Genomic DNA, 27,092 nt, shown 5'->3' with positions numbered 1-27,092 from the left:
TGGAAGAGTCCTGGGAAAGGGCATCAGGTGGTCAAAGGCTGAGAGTGACCCAGAATGTGGAAATGTGAGGGATGTTCTTTCATCAAACAAAACAATGTTTTCTATTTCATGAGGTCTGAAGCAACAGAAGGGACAGAAAGCTTCTCTACCACATCTTGTTTGCAGTTGGTGGTCAAAATGCAAGAGCCTGGTGGTTTGTGAGGTTCTTATAATACTGTTAGCTTTGAAGAATAAACAATAATGTGGGATCTAGGCATTAAGTGTTTGGAAATCACTGTTTTAGACTGAAGAAGGCCATGAGAGTTACAAATGAAAGTAGGATTTGTAAAGGCCGTGCGTAGAGCACTGAATATGGCGGAGGCACGTACATAGCCATTACTCATTCGGAAAGCCCATACACCCTACTGACTTGTGTGGGGTCCTTAGAAGCAGAATCCCAATTACTTAACATCTAGCTCTGGGATATGTGGTCTGAGAGCAAATGCAATCAGACCTCTAAGAAACTACCAGGAACTTACAGACCCAATAAACCAGAGCTTTTCTATTCCTATAATTCTTAAGGAGTCTTTAGGGCCTAAATTATCTACCAGGTATTTTTACAATTCCTTTAGCACTTTCTAGTTAAAGGAATGGCGTGTTTAGGAAGTAAGTTTTTACCTGCAACCGGGTATTATGGTAAAATGTTAAGGATGTCCATTATTAAAGGAGAAAAGAAGGCAACAGCAAAAATTTCCTTGAGGTACACAAACTGCACTTGAGGGACATATTGGCTTTTACAAAAAATCTAAGTGTATTATGTAGAAAAGGGAAAAGGGAACGAAAAGAAAGCTGTGCACTGGAGCGGTGGGTGAGCAGGCACATTCTTTGAGGCGCCACTGTGATGTTCAGTTCTTCACGGATGCTGTAGCATCCTAGGTTCACAGACATATTTTAATGGTCTCAGAATCTTGACATATAAATGGAGGGCAGCAAAAATGTAATGAAATCCAGAAGAGAGACTAACTAAAACAATCCAACAATAGAATTAAAATCATTTAATCAAGACATCTTGTCCATTCTAATTTTCCAAGGACAGATTAAATTGTTACATTCAAGAAATAATCCTGAAATCTTGTTTTCAGTATCCCTGGATATGAACCACTTCTATGTTTAAATAATAACTTAGGTTAACATTAACACCAGCTCTGTATAGTCCAGAAGGACTGAAGGGAAGGAGGCTTAAAATTCATTTCTTTAAAATGGAAGCCATTACATGGTACATGGCACCTAAACGAGATAAGTAGTAAACTTCAAAGAGGAAAAATATCTGCTTGGGGCTCTTCTCTGCATTAATGCAACACCCCTGAAATAGAGTAGAAGAAAACTGGAGTTGGGTCAAGAGGGGATATGGGAAAATGGAACCATTTATTGTTTATTCTAGATGAGGTGTTACTATTGTGTCATTAATTAGACTGAGGTACTGTGAATTCTGGGTCTTTCACATACCTAATACAAAAATATGTATTTAAAAATCCAGTAAAAGTGACTTGGGGACTATATATGCCACTGGGCTGCTCCATCTGAACAAAAAGTTGAAAGCTCACTCTCTCAAGGAGACCTTTCTCTGCATCACTCCCTCACTTTGTGTTTAATACATCCATGAGCTATATTCTGGGATGGCAAGTTTCACTTAAAAACAAGAAAGTCCACTAATCTTATTACTATGGTTAGATATAATAACACTTTTTTTGCTCTATGCTGATTCCCCAGTAATAGGACTTATTTTGGAGAGAATGGTGAGAATTCTAAAATAACCTGTTATGGTGGTTTTGCTCGGGCCCCATTTTGACTAGGCTCACACCTTGGCAGGATGGCTGGATGGTGGATGTGGAGCGAGGGTAAACCATCTACCCCAGGACTCTGCCTCCTGAGTGCTAAGCAGCCAAGCCCGCATGAGTCAGCTCGGGTGGAACCTGAGTCATGCTTATTACCAGGGACACACCTCGCTTGAATGCACAATATCCTCACAACTTCATTTCAAGGGAGAGCTGGGTTCTGTGTCACCAAAGTTCTGTTGAAACTTCAAGCCTCCCAGGAATGACTCAGAACTAAATCTTGCCACATGACGTGAAAAAGCAGTGAAAAGGATTTTAGAAGGGCCACAGAATTCCAGAGGGGATCAACCAACTTCTTTGCAATGAGGCACCATGTGAGTGCTGCTAGAGAAGAGAGAAGAGCAGCCAACCTACCAGCGTCCAAGAGCAGCTTCACGATCTCAAAGTTGGAGTGGGAAACGCTGTAGTGCAGGGCCGTGTTGCCGTTGCCGTCGGCCATGTTGATGACGTAGCGGAGGACATCCGGGGAGACGGCCTCGAAGGCGGCTATGTAGTCCCCCACCATGGCTGGGACGGCCGACTTCTGGCTGGACACCCGGAACCACTCGTGCTGCAGGGTGTTCAGACAGAACCTCTGCCAAAAACACCGAGGGGCCATGAGTCCTTGTGTTTATAGACTTCTCTGAGAGCTTGCTGAAAGCCCGAGAAACCAGGCCTTTTACAGTCAAAGTATATGCAGTTCTCAGAAACTAGAGACGCAACCTAGAGTCCTAGGAGAAGCCGCAACGCTTGCGCTGGAACATCCCTTCCCATTTTAAACCATATATATGTTTAATGCCCACAAAAGAGGCCACAGTGTACCACACAAGAATTACAGGTTTGGAGCCAGATCAACTTGGTTCAAATTCTCGCTCTGTTACTTATGAGCTGCATGACCCAGGGAATTTACTTATTCTAGGTCTCAGTTTCTCATCTGTAAAATGGGCATAATAAAAATACCTTCCCTTCATAATTTTGTGATGCAGACAGATGAGGCAATATGTGTAAAACAGTTAGGACTGGCTCTCCTTATTACTGAGCAGTTACTATTATGTAGTTATGCTAGCCTTGCAGACAATTTTCATAAAACTCAGGACAGAAGCAATTAATTAACCCACATTTAATTATTCTACTTCCTTCCTATCCAGACCAACCTCATCTCCTTCAACTCTTCTAAAGAATGAGGTTGGAGACTATAGTCTTGCAGCCAAGCCAGTTCCCACTCCAATCCCAAATTAAAAAGCAGGCCTGGAACAAATTACATTTCTCATTTGGAACCACATGCCTCTGATCATCAGTCCCACTCTGACTTCCCTTAGACTGTGGAAACATGAACTTGTTTCATGGATGAATCAAGTACAACTTGGACCAAGTCCAAGTTCCAACTAGACTGGCATTGCCAGTGTTGGTGACCGGGAAGACTGCAATATTTTTCCATGGGCCTTCTACTGTATGAGTTCACCAGTCAATTTTATCTTGTTACTGCTTAAAAGTTTAAAAATACATCAGAGACAGAGAGAAAGCCTATGTCAAAAACACCAGAACCCAAAAAGTGCTCTCTCTTTCCTGTATGAGTTCACCATTCAATTTTACCTTGTTATAGCTTAAAAGTTTAAAAATACATCAAAGACAGAAAGAAAGCTATGTTAAAAACAGCAGAACCCAAAAAGTGCTCTCTCTATAGAAAAGGTGAGGTTTGGACTGTAATGCTTCCATCTTTTTACCTTCCTGCTCCCATTTGATTTTTATTTTGTGTCACTCAATGAAAAGGGTCCTGGCCAGGAAAGAGTTAAATTTAACTTAACTCTTTTACTGATTCTGATGTCTCTGTTTTTGAAGTCTTCTGGATAGTCTAACACTATTACTGATGCATAGCTGGTTATTCTGGTATGATTATTCAGTATGGCATTGCCTTCACTCACCTGTCCACTACTTTATTGTGGCACAATACTTTAAACCCTCTTCACTGAATGAAAATTCAATCAACAAAATTATACTGATATCCTGAGTGTGTGCATGACACCAACATAGGCAATTTGGGGGATGCAAAAATGGGAAGTCCTCTCTGAAGGCCATATAACTGAGTATTTTGAGAACACCATGGCTATAAAATCTGGGGTCCTAGAGCAATAGTTTTTTTTTTTTTTTTAAAGTCTATCTATCTATCTATCTATCTATCTATCTATCTATCTATCTATCTATCTATCTATCTATCTATCTATCTATCTATCTCCCCTTCCCGGATTGTCTGTTCTCTGTGTCTATTTTGCTGCATAATCTGTGTTTCTTTTTGTTGCGTCATCTTGTGTCAGCTCTCCGTGTGTGCAGCACCATTCCTGGGCAGGCTGCACTTTCTTTTGCACTGGGCGGCTCTCCTTATGGGGCACACTCCTTGCGCATGGGGTTCCCCTACGTGGGGGATACCCCTGTGTGGCAGGGCACTCCTTGCGCACATCAGCACTGCGCATGGGCCAGCTCCACACGGGTCAAGGAGGCCCGGGGTTTGAACCGCGGACCTCCCATGTGGTAGACGGACGCCCTAACCACTGGGCCAAGTCTGCTACCTTCCTAGAGCACTAGTTTTATATTTGGGTTAAACCTAATGGGAAATATTAACACAGCAGCTGAAGTTTCATGTTTTTACTATTTGTAGCCACATACATTAAATAGCCAGACATCTGGTATGTGCCAGATGAATTTTAACATGCAATTGTGTTCCTCTAAGACCAGGACTTTTATTTAGTATTTCCTTCGGTAAACCTGACTGCCATGCTCCTATTATTTTGGCATACTAATTGAATATCAAGATTCAGCTGGCTTTGACAAATTTAAGTTTCTGTAGCAATATAAATAAATGAGACTATACCATCATTAATAAAAGAGATATACCAAATGATAAGGCAATATGGTTTAGCGGGGATATGCAGGGACACGGACCAGCACTCACACAGCTCTCATCTAGGCCTGGCCTAACTGGTACATGTCACTCTACATAAGGCCTTCAGTCAAAGCAGACAGGACTGGAATAGAGTTGGGCCTACAAGCATACCTACCTCATACTTCCACCCACACCTGTGACAATCATCAGCAATTCTTCTTAACAGAGTGCACTAGGAACACATGATCTTCGGATTGTGTTTTATGTACAAGAAGAAAACTTTGCCTTCCCGAGGTTAGGTAATTCCTTAAGTTCCTTCCAGTCTCAACATCTTTCGTTTCCTAATTCTATAATCCTGTGAGCCTCCTAAATCCTCTTTTCTACCAGCTGCTGACTTCACTGATTCTGCATAAAATGTCATACTAAATACATTGTTAACATGCAAAAATTCTGATGCACATTACTGTCTAAATTAACATGAGAAGCTACATTTTCTCAGTGCCCTGAAGATAGACAGAAGTGTCAATGAGAGAGTCAATCTAGCCTAAGAAAAAAGCTGCACATCAAAACTCAGGGATTCATGAGAATGACATAATTGGCAATGGAGTCAAATTCACCATCGTCATAGAAATATTTATCTTTCCTTATGTTGTGCCATTCATGATCACTAAAGCAACCATCTACCTCTTTCTTATCTGCTTCTGAATCTCTCAAACTGTGAGAAGATGACAAGTGCAGTTATTTTTATGTTTAAAAATAGGGGCAGCCTGCATTCCACATCAGAACATAATATGCAGTTTTATAATTGAAAGGAATGCTGACCTTGGCCCAGAGGCCAAAACAAAACAAAAACCCAAAAACTGGGATTCTGCTTCCTGGATCACAAGATTCTGAAAACAGAAGCAGAGATGTAAAAAGAAGGTAACCAACTGCAATTAACCCTCCATTTTCAAGCATATGCGCCTCACAGATGCTGCCACCCCCAAGAAAAGTACAGGGTGGTTAAAGGATATCCAAGGTCGTCTCTGAGGAAAATGATCAAGTGTGGTCCAGTGAGCTAGGCAGCATGATGCTCAGCCCGCCCACTCATGCTAGAAATAGTTTTGGGGGAAAAAGCACATAAGCAACAATAGTTCAGGGGCAGGCAGTAGCTGACCCTCTCAATGGTGCTCAGTTGGGTACTCCGTACCCACAGGGGAGAGTGTCTGCAGGTTAGACTCACCATATCTTTGCTGGTCAAAGCTTTGGGGTCATTTATATTATTTTTCAGCAAGTTGCATGCAGATAACATCTTTTCACTTAACTCGTACCTAAAGGGGCAAGGGAACAGAGAAAGAGAGCTCACGATTGGCCAAAAAAGCAAAGTTGTTTTTATATCAACTCTATACCTATTTACAAGACAAGTGGCCCCAAGTCAACCCAGGCAGGTCATGGTGGTGTAAGGTGCTTGGCTGGAGGCAGTTCAGGGGTTTGAGGACTGAGACTGCCATACAGAGCCATCTCCTCCAGCCAGAGAACAACGTCTTTTGGTGAGAGTAGTTTTCAGCAAACAGTTTTGGTGTTTATGACAATATGGAGTAACATCTGGAGATTTTTGCTCCTTTTGTCTTAAGTTCTCAAAAATAGTTTTATTCTTGATGGCTTGCTGAGGTCTGAATTACCATATATACAATATGCTGAATAGTAAGCCACATATCTACATTTGGTGTTATAAGAAGTGTTTGTTTAACCTAGATGAAAAATTAAGCTTAAAAATTTAGATGACATGGCATGTAAATTACATCTCAATAAAGCTGTGAAAAATCAGATGACAGGATAGGGAACCAACAGAAGATAAATGCAAATGTAAACAAAAAACACTTACCTTGTGTTAATGCAGTTAAACTTTCATTTGACAAAGTAAATAGGATAATCTTCTGAAATTATCTATTTATAATCCTCAGTGAAAAACCATACTGAAGTTTCCATCTGCTCTAGCCTACCCTCTCCTGTTTTATAAGATTCAAATCCATGTTTTCTACTAGACTTTAAAATTTACCACATCTTTAGGCACATGTTTCAGGGCTTTTTATTTGTGGTTTTATGCCAGCTGTTGTTTATGATATTCCCAAATATCCATTCTTGTAGTGTTCTCCTATCACTCAATGAGCAAAAAAAAAAAAGCCAAAACCAAAAACCCAAAACACTGTTCCTCGTGCACATGATGATCCTGTAATAACAGTACTAACACCTGCGTCAAGATAAATGATAAAAGATAAAATCTGAGACTTTAAAAAATGTGTACCCATCAGCAAAAAAATTCTATGTCTTTAAATATAAGGTAGAGTGTCCAAAAAATGGAAATTTTAGTGGTGCTTAATAGCTCTGAGGGTAGTGATTCTGCATATAAAATAGCCAATAGTTAAAAGTTTCAGATGATAAAAATGTCCAGATTTCAAGTCTTTCTCTATGCTACCATAAGAGAGCTAGAAGTTGTCACATTCTGTACTTATGTATTATCAGTAACATGCCAAATTGTGCATATCTGTGAGGAACATCTTGCCTTTGGAGACACTAAACAACTATAACTGCATAATTGCTAGCTGGCCAATTCTACTGCCAAAGTACATCAAATGTGGGAGGGGTCAGGGGAGGGAAGGAGAATGTACCACACCTCTCTCTGATTTCCACCTTCTCAGGTTCACATTCTTGAACCTGCATTTCATCTTCCACCCTGGTGGACTTGAAACCTTCAAAATTAACTGCATGGTGCCCTCGTGCCACTCCCTGTGTGTCTTCATCCTCCTCTTCCTCCTCCTCTTCTTCAGGAGGATACTCAGTGACATCACATTCATCATCTGACTCGGAAGAAGAGCTTTCATCTGAGCTGGAATCATCACTTGAAGTTGTTTCATACCTAGGTGGCAATTGGGATTTCAGGAGATGCAAGGTGTGCCCATAAAGACCCAAGGAAATCTAGCAATTTCTATGAAGGGAAAGCTGCTGACTGACTCCAGAAGTTTCACCAGTGGTTTTAGATCCTGTTGCTTGTAAGTTCAAAGTAAGGTCTAGTTCAATGCCTGTGGTTTTGAATGGGTTCTCACTATGACACAACCTGGGCTGGTAATTTGTATTATATATCACTTGTGAAAAAAATTGTAACACCTCTGGCTTAGGATAAATCAAGAAATTTACTTTAGGCATACCAGGTTGGCAGATGCTTATTTTTAATTTCTGCTTTTTTTCATTCTTCCTATTTTGCCTCATTAATTCTCCCAGTGCCAAGGTGAACAGATTACCTAAGTAACCACAGCTCCTCTTGTGTATACCCTTCATAACCTCCTAGGCCATTTTACCTAATATCGCTTTCAAGATTTAGGAAGTCTATTGATCAATCATATTGATCTCTGTGGTACACTTTACTATGAATATTCTCTCAATTAATTCTTTGCACTATTACTTTCTTGTGGAGGTCATATATTGATGTTGTAGGAGGACAAACAGGCAACTTTACCGGGGCCAACTGGAAGAGAAGGAATAAACTACATATATATATACACATTCTATTTAGAAAGCAGAGACCTGATGGGGTAGCTGGGTTATTGTTCAGGAGAAAGGCCATACAATTTTGTTGTGAATGGCCCATTTTGAAGTAGAGGATGACTATCACTGGCCCTATGGAGTGATGCTCCCACTCTCTGCTTCCTTCTGAATTCTTATAGGTAAGTACGAGTTGTTCAGCACAGCACAGGAAACCCGCCGATTTGTAGAAGACTATGTTTTTCAGATCAGAGGTGAGGAGATGTAAATCGCTCAGCTTCATCAGGTATCCTTAAAGAGCGACATATCCTTAGAGAGAGCAAGAGGAGGAGAGAAGAGAAGCCCAACTGCACCTTTCTGAGAAGGGAATCTTCCGTCACCAAGATGTGGCAGCATCCCAGGGTAGGTACCTTTCAACGTGACCAGGCAGGAGGCAACAGAGACAGACAGACCACGGGAGAACTCTGGGACCTCCATTGTCCTTACCCTCCATTAATGCCAACAAACTGAAGATTCTTTTTTGTGCCATTTGAATCTTTGTTCCCATCTTTCTTCTTCATGATGGACTTCAGTGTACTTTCGTTATTTGTACATCCTGTTAAAAAGTGAATCAAAATGATCAAAATTAACATAACTCACAACCATACAAGTTAAATGAATAGGTAATCTTTCTCCAGGTACATTAGTTTTTTTATTTATGAAATGTAGATCTTGGAACGCATATATAAGAAACTTACACAAATACGTTCGGAAATTATGTGCATGTAAAGAAAGTCAAAGTTTCATTAATAACTTTCTTGAAACAAGAAAAAATGCATCAGTACCTCCACACCAGCCTTAACAAAAGCAGCAACAACTACCATTTTTATCAGGAGTCACTGTTGTTTACAAAGTGATGCCACATCTCACTTGATCCTCAAAAACCATGTTGGTACCTCGGCAGGGATAATTATGCTTCTTTCCTTTGTCTGAGATAACTGTTCCTGGAAAGAACATATCCCTGCTAGACAGTGAAAGAGCTAAATGCTGTGTAAAATATTTCATAGTCAGCAGTAGTATCTGATAGGTTTTCTGAAGGGGACTCCACACCTTTCCGGCTTTAGTAATCGTTCAAACATGTTCTAGGTCTCTCTTCCCACAACTAGATTCTCTTTCTTCTAGGTCAACTTATAAGGCAACCTGACTTTAGAACTGAATGCTGGCAATGCTGGGCCTAGGGGCCTGATGCTAAGGACTGTGAGAAACATTACCGTGGAGCCCCGCAGCGATCTGGTCGTCCGTCAGGTTCACTGGAGACAGCGGGCTTTCCTGAGAGGGGAAGGTGCCAGGGTCACCGTTGAGTTTCCCTTCTGTGGTCCCTACTTCCTCCTCATGCAGGGACATCTGTGAGGTGAATGGCCCTCCCAGTGGCAGCAGAGCTCCATGCTTACAGGGATATTCCAAATTATTTCCTGCCAGGAAGATGAAAGATATGACAGTAGAAGTGAACAAAATGGTCTAAATAGTTTACAGGGTCCAGCAACTCATCATTTTCTCAAGGGCTTCCCTGTGTTTTCTTTTTGTAGAAACGGCACTACCATCTAAGTCACCCAAGCACCAACCTACAAGGCCTTCTGTGACTCTGAACCTTTCCCTTACATCTGGACCTGACAAGGCTTGCCATTCTAATGCTGCATCATCTCTTCTTTGCTCTCTGTTCCTATTACCTCTCACCTGGACCACTAAAATAGCATCCTGTCTCTCTTCCTCTATTGTTCCTCTTACCCCACTGCTGCCAGAGCAATACTCCCAATTGGCTCTAATCCCACCGTTATCCCATAAAACAAACCCAACAGCTCCACTCAGGAAATGCACTATACACAGCTGGCCAACATCCTAACAATCAACTGGCACCAACTTAGCTCGCCTGATTTATCTCCCATGAGTCCTGTGGTCCTTATCAGGAGCAGGGTAACATCCCTGTAAATGGAATGACTCCCATGTAGGAAGCAGGGGACTCTCATTTTCCTGGCAGCATACCTTTTTAAATTCTCTTTTTCTATCTGGAATACCATGCTTCCCCCTTCTTCACACGGCCAAACACCCCCATCACTTCCTCCTCAGGCCCTTTCCTGATATCCCTCACTAAAATTAACTTTCTTTTCTCTAAATCCTCATAGCCATCTTCCACAATGGTATCTATAATACAAGGTAAAAAGTTTATGCACTAGACCCCCTTCTAGACTATAAACATTTTGATGGCATGAACAGTTCTGTTGAACTTTGTTTCTCTCATCACATCTCTGAGAATGTTTTTGCATATGTTAGGTACTTAATATTTATTCATTGACCAGAGCAGGAATATTGGATAAAATAATATGTAATTAACATATATAGGTATATTATAGAATTTTCAATGTGGCTGATATGGAAAGATGTTCATAATAGTTATATGAGAAAAGCAGATAATATAATTCCATGTATGGTATGATCCTATTAAAACACATTAACGCACATATAAGTATCTGGAAGACTCTACACCAAATGACACCTATGATTTTACTTTTTACCTGTATTTACCACTTTTTTCCTGCAGAAAATATGGATTAACTGGGTTCAAAATCACTTAAAATAAATGGAGTAATTTGATTTCCAGAAATTTTTTTTTTTTTAAAGATTTGATTTATTTCTCTCCCCTTCTCCCCCCCCACCCCAGTTGTCTGTTGTGTGTCTATTTGCTGCGTGTTCTTTGTCCACTTCTGTTGTCAGCAGCACAGGAATCTGTTTCTTTTTGTCATGTCATCTTGTGTCAGCTCTCCGTGTATGCTGCGCCATTCTTGGGCAGGCTGCACTTTCTTTCGTGCTGGGCGGCTCTCCTTAAGGCGCGCAGCCCCGACACCCCTGCGTGGCACGGCACTCCTTGTGCGCATCAGCACTGCGTGTGGGCCAGCTCCACACCGGTCAAGGAGGCCCAGGGTTTGAACCACGGACCTCCCATGGGGTAGACGGACGCCCTAACCACTTGGTCAAGTCTGCTTCCCTAGAAATTTTATCTTAAAGGTATATAAAAACCTATAGAAGGATGTTCATTGTTACTATGTTTAAAAGAGTAAAAAGAGGCAGAGTAAAAAGAGGCAGATAGTCTCTCGATAAACTGCTGAAATAAGTGCTGGCATGTTTATACAAAGGAATTCTATGCAATCATTAAAATGTTGATGGGGAGACATTTGTTAAAATAGACAAATACGCATGATATGTGAGTTTTAAAAATAGGTTATAAAAAATATGGAAAAAATAAACCTAAGTCAGCCAATAATTATATTCATATGTATGCATATAAGAAAAAGTCTGGAAGGACATATAATAAAAGTGCTTAATATTGTTTTTCTAAGGGTCGAGATTATATTCTTTACTATTTCCTAAATTGTGCCTTATAAACGTATTACTAATACAAATAAAACATTTAAATACACTTGCAATAATGTCATGACAAGTAATTTGATCACAACATTCTCTCTTTTTAAGTAAAGCTTTGAGGGCTGGTTGATCCTTACCTCTACCCGCCCATCCCCCAAAAAGACAGTTTAAATACTGATTGTATTTTGGGGCAATCAGAAGATAAAGAACTAATTACAAACCCTAAAATGGTTTTCTTCAAACTTCATCTACAATGAGAATCAACTGGGGTGTTTGTTAAAAGGCGCTCCCCGAACACCTGCGGCCAGGAAGTCATTTTGCAGGTCTGGGGTAGGGGCCCAGTGATCTGCATTTCTGACATACCCCACCTGCCCACCCTCAAGAGAACTGGATGTAGACAATCCACTTTGAAAAACACTGGTTTAAAGCAACAAGGACAATGCCACAATAAAAAGGGCGGGAGGTGGGATTTGGGAGTTAAAGCAAAATATTCAATGTGAGGCATTAGAAGTCATTTAAATTTTAACTCTCACACTTCCAGCTATGAAAGGCAAAGGCCAGGCAGGTTCAGTGACTTTCCCAAGGCCACAGAGCGGAGTCTAACACACACTTCTGGGATCAGTGTCCAGTACTTTGTCTATTAATGAATAGCACAATGTTCCTTCTCTAGCTCTGTAGGGATGGGGAGCTCCCCGGGGGGGGGGGGGGGGGTCTTAAATGCAAACACATTCATAGTTTTTATTACTATTACTGAACCCTTAAACACATATAAAAAGAGATAGTATAACAAACACCTATATTTCCATTACTAGCTTCAACAATTATCAGAGATATCTGGTTCCATCTAAATTAGAGTTTAATTAGTGGTGGTTTAATTAATAGCCCTGGACACTAATGGTAGAAGTCTATGACCAGGAGTAAATGCTACCCAATGCATCTGGATACAAAACAACAGGAAGAACCACAAGGCACCTTCAGAACTACTCCAGCCTTAGATGCCCCCAACACACTTTCCTACAGGTGAAAAGGTTCCCACAGGCATCCACAGGAGGTGGTGAACAGGCTGTGGGCAACTGTGAAAACTCTTCTCTTGTTAATTCAAAGCGATGATTCCCATAAATGCCAGTAAGGCCTGAGCCTCACTTTACCACTCAGCCAGATTAGCGAAGACAGAAAGTCAGCAAGTGACAGAAATCTCAGTAGTTCTGGAAAAGCGCACTTTGCATGCATGCATTAATTCTAATTCTGAAGTGCACTTAGTGCTTAATGTATGTATCATTATAACAGTAAGGCAAACTATAAGGAAAAATAATTTTAAATGAAAACTTTTTATTGTCCTTGACTCTAAAACTATTAAAAACAGACTATTAGAAAACGAAAATAATTCAATAAAAATACAACTGGAAGTTTTAAAGAGATCACCTTCTCCAGTTTTCTTTGTGACATTTATCCATCTGGAATAGGTGTTGTTTGTTTATAGCAATGTATTTCTAAATTGGTTAGAAAATTTATTTTTAAACTATATTAAAATGGATTTTCCAAGTTGCTATGCTCACATATGCCACCTGTTCTGGCATGCAAATCCATGTTTTCGTTTATAACACCAAGTGCTTTCTGAAAACACAGCTATGAACAAAGTGGCCAAGTAATTAACCAGGCAACTGTGCCAAATATTCAACTAGGCAGTCTAATTTGATTTTTAAAGAGCACCTATCTAATTTACTTATGAATAGGTAAGAAAACAATAAATTAAAACAAACCAACAAAAAATAGGTAGGACTTCTTAAAAATCTATTTCTTGGATACTTAAATGTCTTCATATTGTCCCTATGCTGGTTGAGCCCTGAAATCCAGCAGATAATATGGTCAGCTCCTACTCTCCAGTTTTTCGGGCCTGCCCTGGACAACTAACAAAACGATGATGGACCAGCCCCATCCCAAAAGCAAGGAGTAATCTTCAACTGCAAGCAAAACAGTTCCTCTCCCCTGCCCTATATCTATGTCCCTTCTCAGCCTGAAGCAGTCAGAGTACACATCATCCCAAATCCCTCAAGACTGAGGAATGAATAAAAGAAGTGTAACCACTGACTTATTGTTATTGAAGTTATCTTATGTTAACTGAGTAACCTGTAACAGTGATACACAAAATAAATTTCTAAATTAAAAAAAAAAAAAGAACAGGTAGGACTGAAATTTCCAATTCATTATGGAGGACAACCATTTAGGTTTAAAGATTTATTTATTTATTTAATCCCGCCCCCCCGGTTGTCTGCCCTCTGTGTCTATTTGCTGCGTCTTGTTTCTTTGTCCGCTTCTGTTGTCCTCAGCGGCATGGGAAGTGTGGGCGGCGCCATTCCTGGGCAGGCTGCACTTTCTTTTGCACTGGGCAGCTCTCCTTATGGGGTGCACTCCTTGCGCGTGGGGCTTCCCTACGCAGGGGACACCCCTGCGTGGCATGGCACTCCTTGCGCGCATCAGCACTGCACATGGGCCAGCTCAAAACGGGTCAAGGAGGCCCGGGGTTTGAACCGCGGACCTCCCATGTGGTAGACGGACGCCCTAACCACTGGGCCAAGTCCGTTTCCCTTATTTAGGTTTTTTCCTAAAGTACAACTGAGAATTCAAAGGAATCGGCAAGGATATTTCCAGTTTTTTCGCAGAGAAAAAAGGCTTGTGCATGAATCCATTCTTTTCAGATGTAATATTGGTTTGGAGAACGGATAATAGAGATCAGCCATGAATTACATTTTATTGGTCCATATTACTTTTGGGGGTGGGGAGAAAGGAGAAGCAAGTATGTAGTTTTGATGGAAAGGACAATCTTTCTTTTTTTTCCTAGCCTCACCTTGCAGAACTCTGCTCGAATGTCAATGTGTGTGAACAACATGAACAATCAACAAACCGAAGAAAGAAAAACTGTCTGAGCTGCAGTTTAATCATTTCTAGGGCCAGTGTGACCTTTTCTTGGGAACTAAGACAGCTGTAATGAATGTATCTAAGGTGGGTACTTCATCAGAAATTTAAAATGCTAGAGTTGACGAGGAAGCAGATTCTCTCACCACAACCTCACCCATACTTCATTACACACCCTCCCTAGGCTCGAAACCCAGACAAGACACACCTGCGGGCTACATCAGCTGAAGCTGGGTCAAGCAGATGTGGTCTCTGAGCTTCCCCAGGCAGCTAAGGTCCCCATTAACTCCCGAAGCTCATCTCCTCCCCAGCCCTCTGCGAGCCTGACTGGGGCAGAACTCTTGGAGCACTTCCTATTTGCAGTTTACTTGGTGTCGAATATACACTGCCTCAGGCCATTATTCACATTTCTGGTGCACATGTCTTGGTTTCCCAATTGGATGTAAATACTTCAAGGTATGGATCACTTGTATTTCTGTTATAGTGCCAGTTTGCCAAGAATTGACATTTGACACATTTACCAACTGAAGTGGAGAGAAATGGGTACAGAGTGGACCTCAATCATCTTTATTGAGATATGAATGACTTGCTGCTCAGAGGAAGAATAAACAGCTGTTTAATAAACAGCGATCTTCAAATATCAAAAACTACCTTGAATGGGCAACCATGAACTCAAAGCCATTTCCAGTTCTCAAACACTACCAATCTCCATGTGTAAGCCTGAAATGAACTGCATGCTACAGGATTAATTCAGAGTCTAAGTGTCAAAGTAAACTGGCATCCTTTCTCCAGACTGCATTTGCATTTCACTAGCACCTGCTAAAATGACAAGGCATCAGTTTAAAGGAGCAAGGGTTTCAGGTATATGCTAAGAGATAGGCTCAAAAAGGTGGTGGACAGATTTTACATCTTTAAAAAAGATTTTCCTCAGGGTTTAAGTACTTGTTCCCAGGGTCAGTAACAGATGTCCCGGATCTGTGATTTTTTTTTTTTTTAAATCTTTCCAAGGGCCAGTTATCCCTTTTGAGAATCTCATGAAAATTATGGGCTCTTTCTTCACAAAAAGCCCAAACACAAAAGGGTCCAAAGAAGCTAGAGACCCCAGATTATGAAATTCTGCCCTAAAGCCATTTATTCCAACAACATTTCACTGAAGTCGGACTTAGATGTACCTACTGGGAGGTGAGTGGTGGTATAGACAGGAAACCATGAATTCTGAACAAGTTCTCCAGGGAAATCTGATGGGCAGCCTGTGAACGGTCACTTTTATGCAATAATCCTGTTGAAACGGACCCTAGGAGAAAAGCCTAGTTCAACTCTGACACAGGAAGCCCTGGAGGCTCAGACTCTCCCTCTCTAAAACGATCCTGGTACCAGGAGTCAGCAATTCTGACTTCCAAGGCATTAAGGCTTCCTCTACTTCATGCCATCATCTACCACAGGGCTCCGGAACACATTGTTTTGGGTTATGTTGATTTTCTTAAAAATTGTGATAAAAAAAGAAAAGCCAGGTACAAGGACAAGTAACTCGTATATTATTTGAGCTAGGAGAAAACTAACTAGAAGGGGTATTTTGTAAAGACTTTATTTCCCTGTCTTTGCTTTGGCTCAGATCTTCTACAAATTTGCTTTCACAGTTATGGGAAGGACTTCAAGTTTCTAAACCTTTTTTTTAACAAATACCAGAAAACTAAGAGTGCAAATACGGAAGCTGATTTTTTTTTAAAGATTTATTTTTTTATTTATTTCTCTCCCTGCCCCCCTTCCCAGTTGTCTGCTCTCTGCGTCCATTCGCTATGTGTTCTCTTCTGCGGCCGCTTGCGTTATCCAGCGTCACTGGGAAACTGCATCCCTTTTTTTGGTATGTCATCTTCCTGTGTCAGCTCTCCCTGTGTGCGGTGCTACTCCTGCACTTTTTTCACATGGGGCAGCTCTCCCTAGGGGGCACACTCCTTGAGCATGTTGCACCCCTACGCAGGGGCGTCCCTGCGTGGCATGGAACTCCCTGTGTGCAGCAGCACTGTGCATGGACCAGCTCACCACACGGGTCAGAAGGCCCTGGGTATCGAACCCTGGACTCTCCATATGGTAGATGGATGCTCTATTAGTTGAGCCATGTCCACATCCCTGGAAGCTGATTTAAAAACCAACTCTGGGAAGTGAACTTGGCCCAATGAATAGGGCGTCCGCCTACCACATGGGAGGTCTGCGGTTCAAATCCTGGGCCTCCTTGACCAGTGTGGAGCTGGCAGTGCTGATGCGTGCAAGGAGTGCTGTGCCACGCAGGGGTGTCCCCGGCGTAGGGAAGCCCCACGCGCAAGAAGTGCACCCCATAAGGAGAGCTGCCCAGCGTGAAAGAAAGTGCAGCCTGCCCAGGAATGGCGCCACACACACGGAGAGCTGACACAAGATGATGCAACAAAGAAAAGAAACACAGATTCCCGGTGCCGCTGATAAGGACAGAAACGGTCACAGAAGAACACACAGCGAATGGACACAGAGAGCAGACAACTGGGGTGGGGGGAAGGGGAGAGAAATAAAAATTAAAAAAAATAAAAATAAAAGGCAACTCTTTTGTTTGCGCTTAAGTATGAGTGACGAATTTTCTATAAATTATGTGGCAGGCAGTTAAATGCCACCGTTATAGATGGGTTTTGTTTGTATTTGCTCTGAGACAGTTACATATTTTTAGAGTATTTGTCACTAGAAGTCATTTATCTAAACTTTTCTCTTCCTTTTTCTCCCTTTCTCCAAAACGATGGGGGGAGAAACACTAACCCACTCCTCAAACCAGACTGATCCCCACTGATTTACAGAAGAAGAAATATCCCCCCCTCCCAAGGTTTTTTTGAGAACAGAAACTTATTCCTTTTTAACTCTTTAGTTTCATGGAAGAAAATATTAAATCCATTAAACTCATAGTACCAGGAGAGTTACAATCCTTTATGGACAGTCTTTGGTTACCGCGAGATCCCAGTGGCATCAATACCGTGACCCTGTATCTCAAATCCTGGAATAATGCCTGTGACCTTTTATGTGGAGACATACACATAAATAATGCTATTCTGCATACCAAGAAATGTTTCCAACAGAACTCCAACCTGAGGAAAAATGACTGGAATTCTATGGATTGAACACTAATACACTTAATTAAATTTGGGCTATTCTCTGCTTTGGCACTGATTGTGAATGATTCTTGATTGAAAATTTATCCTATTTACTTTATGTTTTCCCATTTTTACCTAAAAGATATCTACTTTGATAAAATTGTTAGTTGGGAAGGCATAATACTTAGGGGGAAAAGCCATCAGTCAGAATTCCAAAACTGAAAATCTGGATTGAAAACCAAAGACCTTTTGTGCAAATTTGGAAATTGGTTCTAAGTCTACATTTCCATTTCTGGAGTCTTAAAAACAATAACACAATGACAGCCAGAATTTATACTCTGTGCTAGGGACTACTCCAATTGCTAATGCATAATGACTCACTGAATGATCATCACAACCCTGTGAGGGAAGGATGAGACAAAGAATTTAAAGTTATTTGTTCTAGTGGAAGGGAGAGAGTTTGAACCCAAACTGTCTGGCTTCAGAGCACAACTTCTTTATACTAAAGTACTAGATTAAAATTATAACTTCTTTATACTTTTATACTAGGTTCTGTGGTGCATTATTTATATACTCTTATCAGTACATGTCAAACCCGAATACCATAATGTTTTACTTGGGGAGGAAACTAAGTTTGAAATAACTGCCTCGCTAGGCTTCAGCAAACCCTTCAGTCCAGACTGCGTGAGGGAGCACCCTGTGTGAGGGAGCACCGTCATCCTGAGAGCAGCTGAACGCCTCCCCTTCCCAGTGTTGAAGAGCTCTACTTTACTAGATCAAGCTGCTTTATTTTTCAGCCCATTTAAAAAATACCAGGAAAGAAAAACTGAAAACCCTGGGCTGAGTTCCTCATTCCTCTTTAGAACTTCAAAGTAAAATGATTAAAGACAAATGAGATGTGAATTGCAGAAATACTTTCACTCAGTTGCTCTAGGGTGTTCTGAGAAGGGGCTGCCACTGTGACTTAAGTGGCTGCTATTAAAAATACTTGCTCTTTTGTTGGCAAATGCTGTAGTTTTCACAGATTTCAGCTGACTAGTTAGGTGTTCTTTTGCAGGACCAGATCTAAACGGGGGTGTGTGGAATGTCAGCATGACTGCAAATAGAACAACACTCACTGTAACACAGCCAGACAAAATTTTCTCCCTGATCCTCATGCTCTGGGTGTTATGCAGATGACGCCAGAGATACAGCTGAATATTTTTGGCAAGAATGTGAAATAGAAACCCCAGTTTGGGGAGGAGGGAGGAAGGATGGGTGGAAAATGCTTTTATTATGGATGATCCATTGTGCCATCTGCATCTATAGGTAATTTAGAAATTTTATTTTGACTTCACCATCTGACATGATTTTTAAAAGGGCATGAAAGCAGGCATATTACTTAAAACTTTGCTTCAGTCTACATCATTTTAATCCTGTTTACTCTACATTGACTCCCCTGTACATTTATTAGACCTCACACATCAGCTGTTAGGTTCATTTTTTTCTTTCACAACAAACTGTCCCATGTGGCACCACGTTTCTAAAAACTGATCCTAATATAGGTTTGAAAGTCAAAACCTAGGAGGATATAAAAATAATCTATTTCAGTTAGGAAGACTTTGAAATTTTTGGTCGTGGTTTACCTACTAAAGTCTACATGGCATGTTTTCACACACAATTAATTTAATACATACTATATGAACTATTTAAAGCTCTCATACTAATTTTACATGGAGAGTATGCTTTCAGTAGGCTTCCAAACCTCCATTACAGTTTAATACGTTAAAAAAGAAATCACTTGACAAACTCCTAGCCCTACCTCCAGCGCCAATAACAACAAACAGAACCCTGTGCTCACTATGCACGAATCATGAGCACATTTAATTCGCACAACCACCTTGCAGGACCGGTGCTATTTTAATGCCCAGTCTACAAACGGAGTGCAGAGAAGGGTGACTTGTGAGAGGCGGTCAGGCCCCTTGCTTTGAGGATACTACCTGCCGCCTAGAGACACAGAAAGTCATTTTAGTGAGGCTCACTCAGAAAATCTTCCAGGGTAATTTCTCAAGTTATTAATAAGCTTCTATTTAAAGAAAAACACAGGGGTGAGCAGGAATCTCAATGAATAAGGGAGGGGATCGGAAAGAAAAAAATGTAAGCACCTACCAAAATGAAGAGTGGGAAAGGGCTGCCTTCTCTCAGAATTCTTTGACAGCCCCATCTCAAATAGCTCCCTGCCCCTGCACTTGCTATTGCCAAAGCAGCATTCTTTTCTTCATGGCACTATCACCTCCTGACATACTATGGGTGTACTGTTAATTGTCTGTGCTCCCAACTAGAATCTAAGCGCTACAAGGACAGGGAATGCTCTATCCTCAGAGCCTATCCCTATGTTAGAAACAGAAGAGGAATTCAAGAAACACTCGTTGAATTAGTAAATGAATTAATGGGGTATCTCCCCCCTTTAAAAATGTAATGAAGAACATTTATACCAGTATTTTTCCTGATAACGTACTGGTAATTGTGGGTACAAAGAGATTTTTCAGGCAATCCTGTACAAAATGAACAAGTGCCTGGAAGGAAAAAGAAATAAAACATCCTATCAAATCAGCAGCACAAAGAGACAACCTCTAGGCCAGCCCAAGCTAATTTATTTTTCTTCTTCTAGCCCTAAGTCTTCAGCCATTGGCTAAACGAAACTCCCAAATATGGACAATCAGAAGAGTTGCTAAGGGCTTTTCATTTCAGTCTTCTAAAGCTTTTCCCATGGTTCCAAAAAATAGTTCCATAAGTTAAAAAACAACAAAAAACCTTACCACCTGGAAATATAGTGTCTCCATCCTTCCCCATTCCCAGGTCCCTCGGAGGACAACCTACCTGTGAGTTCACCCAGACTTGTTTTCTGGAAGTCAGGGTTCCTCAGCTCTTCAGTGCTTGCATATTTCACGACTGAACTGATGGACGATAGGGTGCTGATGAGCTGTGAGTTGAGAGAGCCAATCTGTGAGTGAGGCTCCCCAAAAGCTTCTGCTAGTTCACTATAGTTCTCAGTCAGCAGCATTTGCTGTTCTGCCAGCAGCTTCTGGACACGCTCAATGTAGTGATCCAAGCCGGTCATCAAGCCAGATGGAGCCTGGGCTTGGGGGTTCTCTGTGAACTCTCCTACAGGCTCACCCCCGATGCCTACACTCCTCCTGCTGGCCGCCAGCCCCGCAGTCAGCTGGGGAGGCCCACAGGCTATGCTCCTCATTTTGAGACCAACCAGATAGTTGTCATTAATATTTATCTGCCCCACACCTGAATCTTTGGTCTTCACAGCAGATGGCTTGTCAAAGCCAGAACTGCCAGAAAGCAAGGTTCCAACGCCGATGGACCGCATCTTGGCGGAGGAGTTGATGTCCCTGACGCGGCCTTCTCCTACAGCCACGGTCCGCATCTCCACAGCCTGCGTGCTGGTTTGCTTGTCCAAAGTGCTGAGGGAAGTGTTGGTACAGGATTCGGTAAGGATGACCGTCTCCGTATTGGTGAACTGGTGCACTTGCTCCAAAACCGTATTGGTATGCTGGCTTGTGGTGAGAGGCACTGCCATGACGGCAGCTTCTGCCTGGCCGAGAGCCTCCGTGTTCATGCTCCGAGATGTACATGCCTTTGGAAAGCAGATGGTCACATCCACAGAACAATCCCCACAACCTATAGATCGCACTTCCTTGAGATTCAAGTTTGTCTTGAGCAGTGTCAGATCGTTCACAGACTCCTCTGTGTTGCTGCCTGTCTCACAGACACTGACTTCCACACCCACACTCTTGTCACACATCTCCACAGACCTCCCAGTACATTGGTCAAGCATTTCCACCTTCTCCTTAACAATCCACCAATTCATGGGCAGCTCGGGCCCCACGACTTTATTCACACATTCGGGCTGGCAGGAGATGCCTACGCTAGTTGTTTGCACAGAGGTGCCAACACATGTGTCCACCATGTCCACGTGACTGCCTACCATCTGTTCTCTTGTCTGCACCAATGCCTCCACCATCTTGCTGAAAACAAGTGGCTGGGCCATCATGCCTTTGTCAACTTTTTTCCTTGACCCAGCAGCCTGTAGTTCTTGCTTCAGTTTAGTCATCTCCCGGTCATGGGTGGTTTCTTTAAGCTGTACTTCCAGGCGGTAGATCTTCTCCTTTAAGGCTTCTATGGTCTGCTGTAGCAGCTCAATTTCTTTGTCAGCTTCAGTAGTCACTCCAAGCATGGCCTCTGTTACGCTGACCCCAGAATTCCTCGTCTCGGTAACTCTTCCCACAGCCGCATCCTTCCAGGACCTGGAGCCTCTGTGGTACACAACAATGTCATTCATGTTCTCGTCGGCACCCACAGCCACAGATCGGCACTCCCGAGGCTGGCACTCCCCATTCTCCCGGGGCTCCAAGGAGGCCTCATAGCTGCTGTCCTGGATCTTCTGCTCGAGGGCCTGCATGTCTGCTGTGAGCTGCCGGAACTCCTTTATCCTCTGTGTGCTCTGCTCTACACTTTCCATCTCTTCCTCCTCATAGTCAATGTACAACTCTCCACCTCTTCTCTGGGCCTGGGAGAGCTGTTCCAGTTGAGAAGTATTCCCAGCACTGTAGGACCGTTTCCTCACACCACAGACATTATTCTGGGAAGCAGCCCTTTGGTTTTTCAGCTGTGAGGACAACTGCCTTTTCTCCTCTTGCAAAACTGAGATCTTTACCTGGAGCACAGGGATGGTTCGTACCTGCTCTTCGAGTTCCTTCAGGCGTTTCAGGGCGATGGCCATCTGCTCACGGATGTGCTGCAGGTGCATAGGGCTCACATTGGTCACTGGAGTGGAGATCCCTGAGCTCAGTGGGCTGTGGCGGATGGAGCTCCCCATGGAGGAAGTGGTGGCAGCAGTCGGGACATAGCCACCATAATCCCCGTTGCCTTGGTATCCATTCTGAAGCTGGGGCATGGCAGAATTGTGGCTTCCAGAAACCATAAAGGAGGGGAGGGAGCTCGTGGAGCTCAAGCCTCCAAAACTGGCCAGCCTGGGCCTTCGGAACTCACCCGGTGTCGCCTGCATCATGACTCTCTCCTGTTCGAGTCTTCTCCGGGTCTCCATCAGAGTCTTGGTGACATGAAGGTTGTGCTTTGGGAGTTGTGGTGAGGGAGGTGGCAGCTGTCGGTTTTCTGGGATGCTAAGAAAAGGAGGCGAGGTCTCCAGGGGGGCAGGAGGCTTTGGGATTGGAGTTGATGTGATGTGGCTTCTGGCTAGGAGGGAGTTGGGGCACTGCTTGTTGTCATCGCTGTTGGAGGATGAGAGGGATTCGGTGGAAGTCCACACACCTTGCTGGCCAGGTATGGCCCCAGTTTCTGGGCATGGCACAGATGGCCTTTGCCTCTTTTGGATGTTTAGTTTCTTGATGGTGTTTCCCTTCTGTATATCATCCACGTATTTGAGGAAATCTAAGTCTAGCTGATAACCATAGGGGGTCGCCACAAAATAAGGCCCTTTCTGTTCCTTGTCATAGTCTCCATTCAGAACATCTGCTTTTCCTAAGAGAGAGGGGAGAAAATTAAAAAGCCAATTAATATGCAGAATATGCATGTCACAGCAAAGCAAGCTGCAATGATTTTAAGAGTCAGAGAGACCTATGTTCTAATCTACAACTTACCAGCTGGCCTAGCAAGTTAATAAACCTCACTGAACTTCAGTTTCCCCCTGAGAAAAGTGGAGATACAAGTACTTAACTCATAAGGTTGTTAAAATGAATGTAATGAGATAATGATTTTAAAAAGTCAAGCACTTAGGAGTCTTTACTAAATATCAAAAAAAATTTTTTTTAAAGAATGCATTAAAAAAAAACACCTGAAAGGGTTTTCAAATAGATCGTTTCTTTTGTCCTCTACAGTTCCTCTAAGTATGGGCAGCAAATGCTAAAAGTCCTATTTTACAAGTGTAATTTGAGGCAGAGAAGTTAAGAGTCTTAGAATAACACACCAAGTCAGAAGCAGATCCAGGACACTGGGATGCATGAGTCCTTCCAGCTCCACTCTTTGGCAGACGGTTCAGCCTTCCTAGATCCCCTTTGGCAGACCGTGCAGCCCCTCAGTACCTGACCACCTCCACAAGATCACAATTTGCCTTGATGCTTTCCTTGCCAGAAAATCATGACATAGAGGACACTGAGCTCCTGCAGCCCAGTCCTCTTGTCCTTGCAGCACGGGTAAAACAAAACAAAACAAAACAAAACAAAAAAACCCGAAATCAAAACAAAAAAACCCAAAGGCTTCGACTCTATTTCAGACAAGTCTTCCCTTTCTCTTAAGTGTCTCTCCATGTACAAACCAAAGAACAAAAATACTCTACCAACTGTGAGGAAGAGTTTTCTTTACTTCACCTTCTTTGGGACAAAACATTCACTATTCCAAGAATACCTTGTTTTGTATTTGTGATGAATCCAAACAGATGCAAAGGAGAATGAAAATAAGGGCAAACCTATACTCTGACCACTGGATCATGTGACAGTTAGCAAACGCTACTTCTGGCTAAACCAAACATTTGAAGAAAAAAAAGGAAACACAAGAACCTTTCACAGCATAGACCTTGCTGCTGACCTGGGCTATGCATTTCAAAATTTAAAGGCAAGAATGGTTTTGTTTAAATTGTAGAATCAAGTAATTTGTTTTGATAGAGTTACTCTAAACTAAACAAGCTTTACATTTTTAGAGCTAAGGACAGGAGGGCAATGTGAGAAAATAAGGCACCTGTACTTCTGCCCCTATGGGGCAAAGACACCCGCCTGATAGCTGTCAAGGCTGCAGGATTTCCAGCAAGTGTTCTCCCACCTCTATTCCCAATCCCCAACACTGCTGACCATTCACACCTGATTTCGGGAATGCTTGAAATAAGTCTTAGTACTCTTTTGCCTCTATTCACCCTCCTTCCCCTTAAATGTTGGAAAGAAAAGTACCAAGAAGATTTCAAACAGAGGAATAACTATGTAATACACTAATCATGTGCTCACTGTAAGTATTAAATTGCTCTGTTAGAGATTAGGCACTACATTCGATTCTAACACACTTGAAAAAAAATTCTAATTTTCTAGCCTAAGAGATAAGCAGATAAAAAGTGCCTGTGATGGAAACTTGTGCCCACGCCAGAAAATGCGTCTTTCTCTTTAACTTTTCAACTCCACATGGAGAAAACACACACTCGCTCAAAATATGCAGCCAGACCTGTTTCCCGTGCTGTCTGGAATTCCACAACCAAAGAGAAACTGCAGGATCGGTGCAGACGGCGCTCACCGAGCTGGGACGCGCCTGCGTGAGCCGGCAATTCTACAGGAGACCCCGCTAGAAGCTGCGGGGTCCCGGGGCGGAGCGCCCAGCCCTGTCCCCGGCCCCGGCCTGGGGAAATCTGCCCGCTCCCCCGGGCCCGCCCGCCGCGCACCTACCGGGAGCCCGCCGGGGCCTGCCGCGCTCCCCGCCCGGCCGCACTGGACACGGGCTCGTTTGCTGGCGGCGCGCCAGGGCCCTGCCTCGGACGCGCTCATTCCTCGCCCCATAAGGAAAGGAGGCTCAATATTCGCGTAAACTCAGCCAGACCACGCACAAATACCATAGGCCGAGTTTTCACCAATGAAGTCTCTCTCCGGCTTCAGTTACACTGCCCTGCAGCACACTCGGCTGCTCGGCATTCCCTGTTTTCTCAATGCAAACAGGAAACCGGGATCTTTTGAAAATGTGTGTTGTTCGTTCTAATTTTGCCAGGAATGAAAATAAAGCCGGCAATTTACCCATCTCCACAGAGAGGCTCTGTCTTCCCTGTACCAGTCACTTCTTCATGAAAGAGTATGTGTTCTTGTGTGGAAAACTAAGCGCCTCAGCCACCTTAGAAGCAGAGGCACAAACGCCCACTGTTCTCCGCAGGTTCTAATCACTAACCCAGCCCAACCCATTCCCCTGGTTCTGGAGCCAGGCAGGAACCCCTCTCCATACTGGCTCTTAAAAAGGAACTATCCTTTAAAACTAACTTCAACTGGACCTTTCCACAGGTAAAAGTTTCCTTTCCTTTTAATCTTAAAACAACAAAAACCTTTTTCCAGTTACAAAAGTAGTACCAGCTTGTTAAAAATTGTCACGCACAAAACCATCTAAAGGAGAAAAAAAGCGATTTTTAATCTCACCATTTAGTGGCAACTGTTGTTAATATTTTGCTATAACTGTCTAGGCTTTACTGTCTATTTAACACAGCTACTTTTCTCACTTAACATTATACCTTAAGTATTTTCAATAGAAAAGGTTAATTTTTGTTGTTCCTTTTCCCTTTATAAGATGTTTTTAAAATGAAATGAACTAATTTTAAGATTTTGAATATAAAACACACCAAACCTAACCAGCCCTTCCTTAGTTATTTCTGAAGTACACTCACAGAAATCACAAAAGGCAAGGATCATGCTGAATTATTCCCAAATGAATTTTGGACTTCTAAATTTGGGTATCAGTAGAAGTTTAAATTTAACCATGTTAGGATTTATTATTTCCTAATAATGCTTTTACCAGCGCTATAGTGAACCTTGCTGGGTTTGTATGATCAATGTTCACTGAACACTGAGTAATAAGCCAGACTACCTGAAGGATTTGTAATTCAAGGGTCATTCTCCAGCAGCTGAAAAAGTGAGAAGTATTCTCAAGGTGTAATGTTTATAAATAATTGTCCATGGTATAAATTATTCTACAATAGATATCCAGTGTCATTTAAAAAAATCTTTTGCTTTCTAGTCTGCCTTTATGCACATTAACATAAATATGGGACTTACTTCTTCCCAGCCGTTTCATATATGTATGCCTTACCTCCCTATGCTAGACTTAGAGCATCTTGGGAACAAAAATTTTAAAATTTTCTTCACTTTCCCCACTCCCAACCACACCCCAATTTACAAGATACTATGAACAAAGTGTATATTTAAAAATGTTTATCAAAGGAAAGTGGATGTGGCTCAAGTGACTGCATTCCCATCTATCATATGGGAGGTCCAGGGTTCGATTCCTGGGGCGTCCTGGTGAGGGCAAGTTGGCCTGCACGGCGAGCTGGCCCAAGTGGAGTGCTGGCCCATGTGGAGTGTTGGCCTGCATGGCGAGCTGGCCTGAGGAGAGTGCTGGCCCATTTGGCAAGCTAGCCCGAGTGGAGAGCTGGCCCAGCAAGATGATGCAACAAAAAGACAAAGAGAAGAGGTACTAAGAGAAGCAGCAGACCAGAGAGCTGAGGTGGCGCAAGAGATTAAGCACCTCTCTCCCACTCTGAAAGGCCCTATGATTGGGTTCCTGGTGTCGCCTAAGGAAAAGACAAGTGGACACAGAGCACACGAATGTGGGGGGAGAAATAAGTAAAAATCTTTTAAAAAAATATTTATTGAAGGAATGAATCATTGAATATATATAACACAG

General features: G+C 42.5%; 1 protein-coding gene across 30 annotated transcripts in view; it reads right to left on the bottom strand.

Moving 5' to 3' along the window:
• The window catches only part of KANK1 (KN motif and ankyrin repeat domains 1), a 236,545-nt gene that overhangs the window by 4,909 nt on the left and 204,544 nt on the right, over window positions 1-27,092 (bottom strand). For 14 of the 30 annotated variants that reach the window (XM_058301732.1, XM_058301727.2, XM_058301729.1 and 11 more), the window contains 6 exons: window positions 20,526-23,198; window positions 9,501-9,701; window positions 8,737-8,845; window positions 7,385-7,627; window positions 5,954-6,041; window positions 2,229-2,448 (listed from right to left, as the gene is read on the bottom strand). In XM_058301732.1, coding sequence (XP_058157715.1) covers window positions 2,229-2,448; window positions 5,954-6,041; window positions 7,385-7,627; window positions 8,737-8,845; window positions 9,501-9,701; window positions 20,526-23,198 — 3,534 coding nt within the window. Of the gene's footprint in view, window positions 1-2,228; window positions 2,449-5,953; window positions 6,042-7,384; window positions 7,628-8,736; window positions 8,846-9,500; window positions 9,702-20,525; window positions 23,199-23,643; window positions 25,447-27,092 lie in introns of those variants that run through there. The other 16 variants (XM_058301745.1, XM_058301738.2, XM_058301742.2 and 13 more) reach the window with 7 other exon arrangements.

Source organism: Dasypus novemcinctus, chromosome 8 (genome assembly GCF_030445035.2).
Source record: "Dasypus novemcinctus isolate mDasNov1 chromosome 8, mDasNov1.1.hap2, whole genome shotgun sequence".
Classification (NCBI taxonomy): domain Eukaryota; kingdom Metazoa; phylum Chordata; class Mammalia; order Cingulata; family Dasypodidae; genus Dasypus; species Dasypus novemcinctus.
The sequence above is the reverse complement of the archived record's forward strand: the minus strand, read 5'-3'. Positions and strand labels throughout refer to the sequence as shown.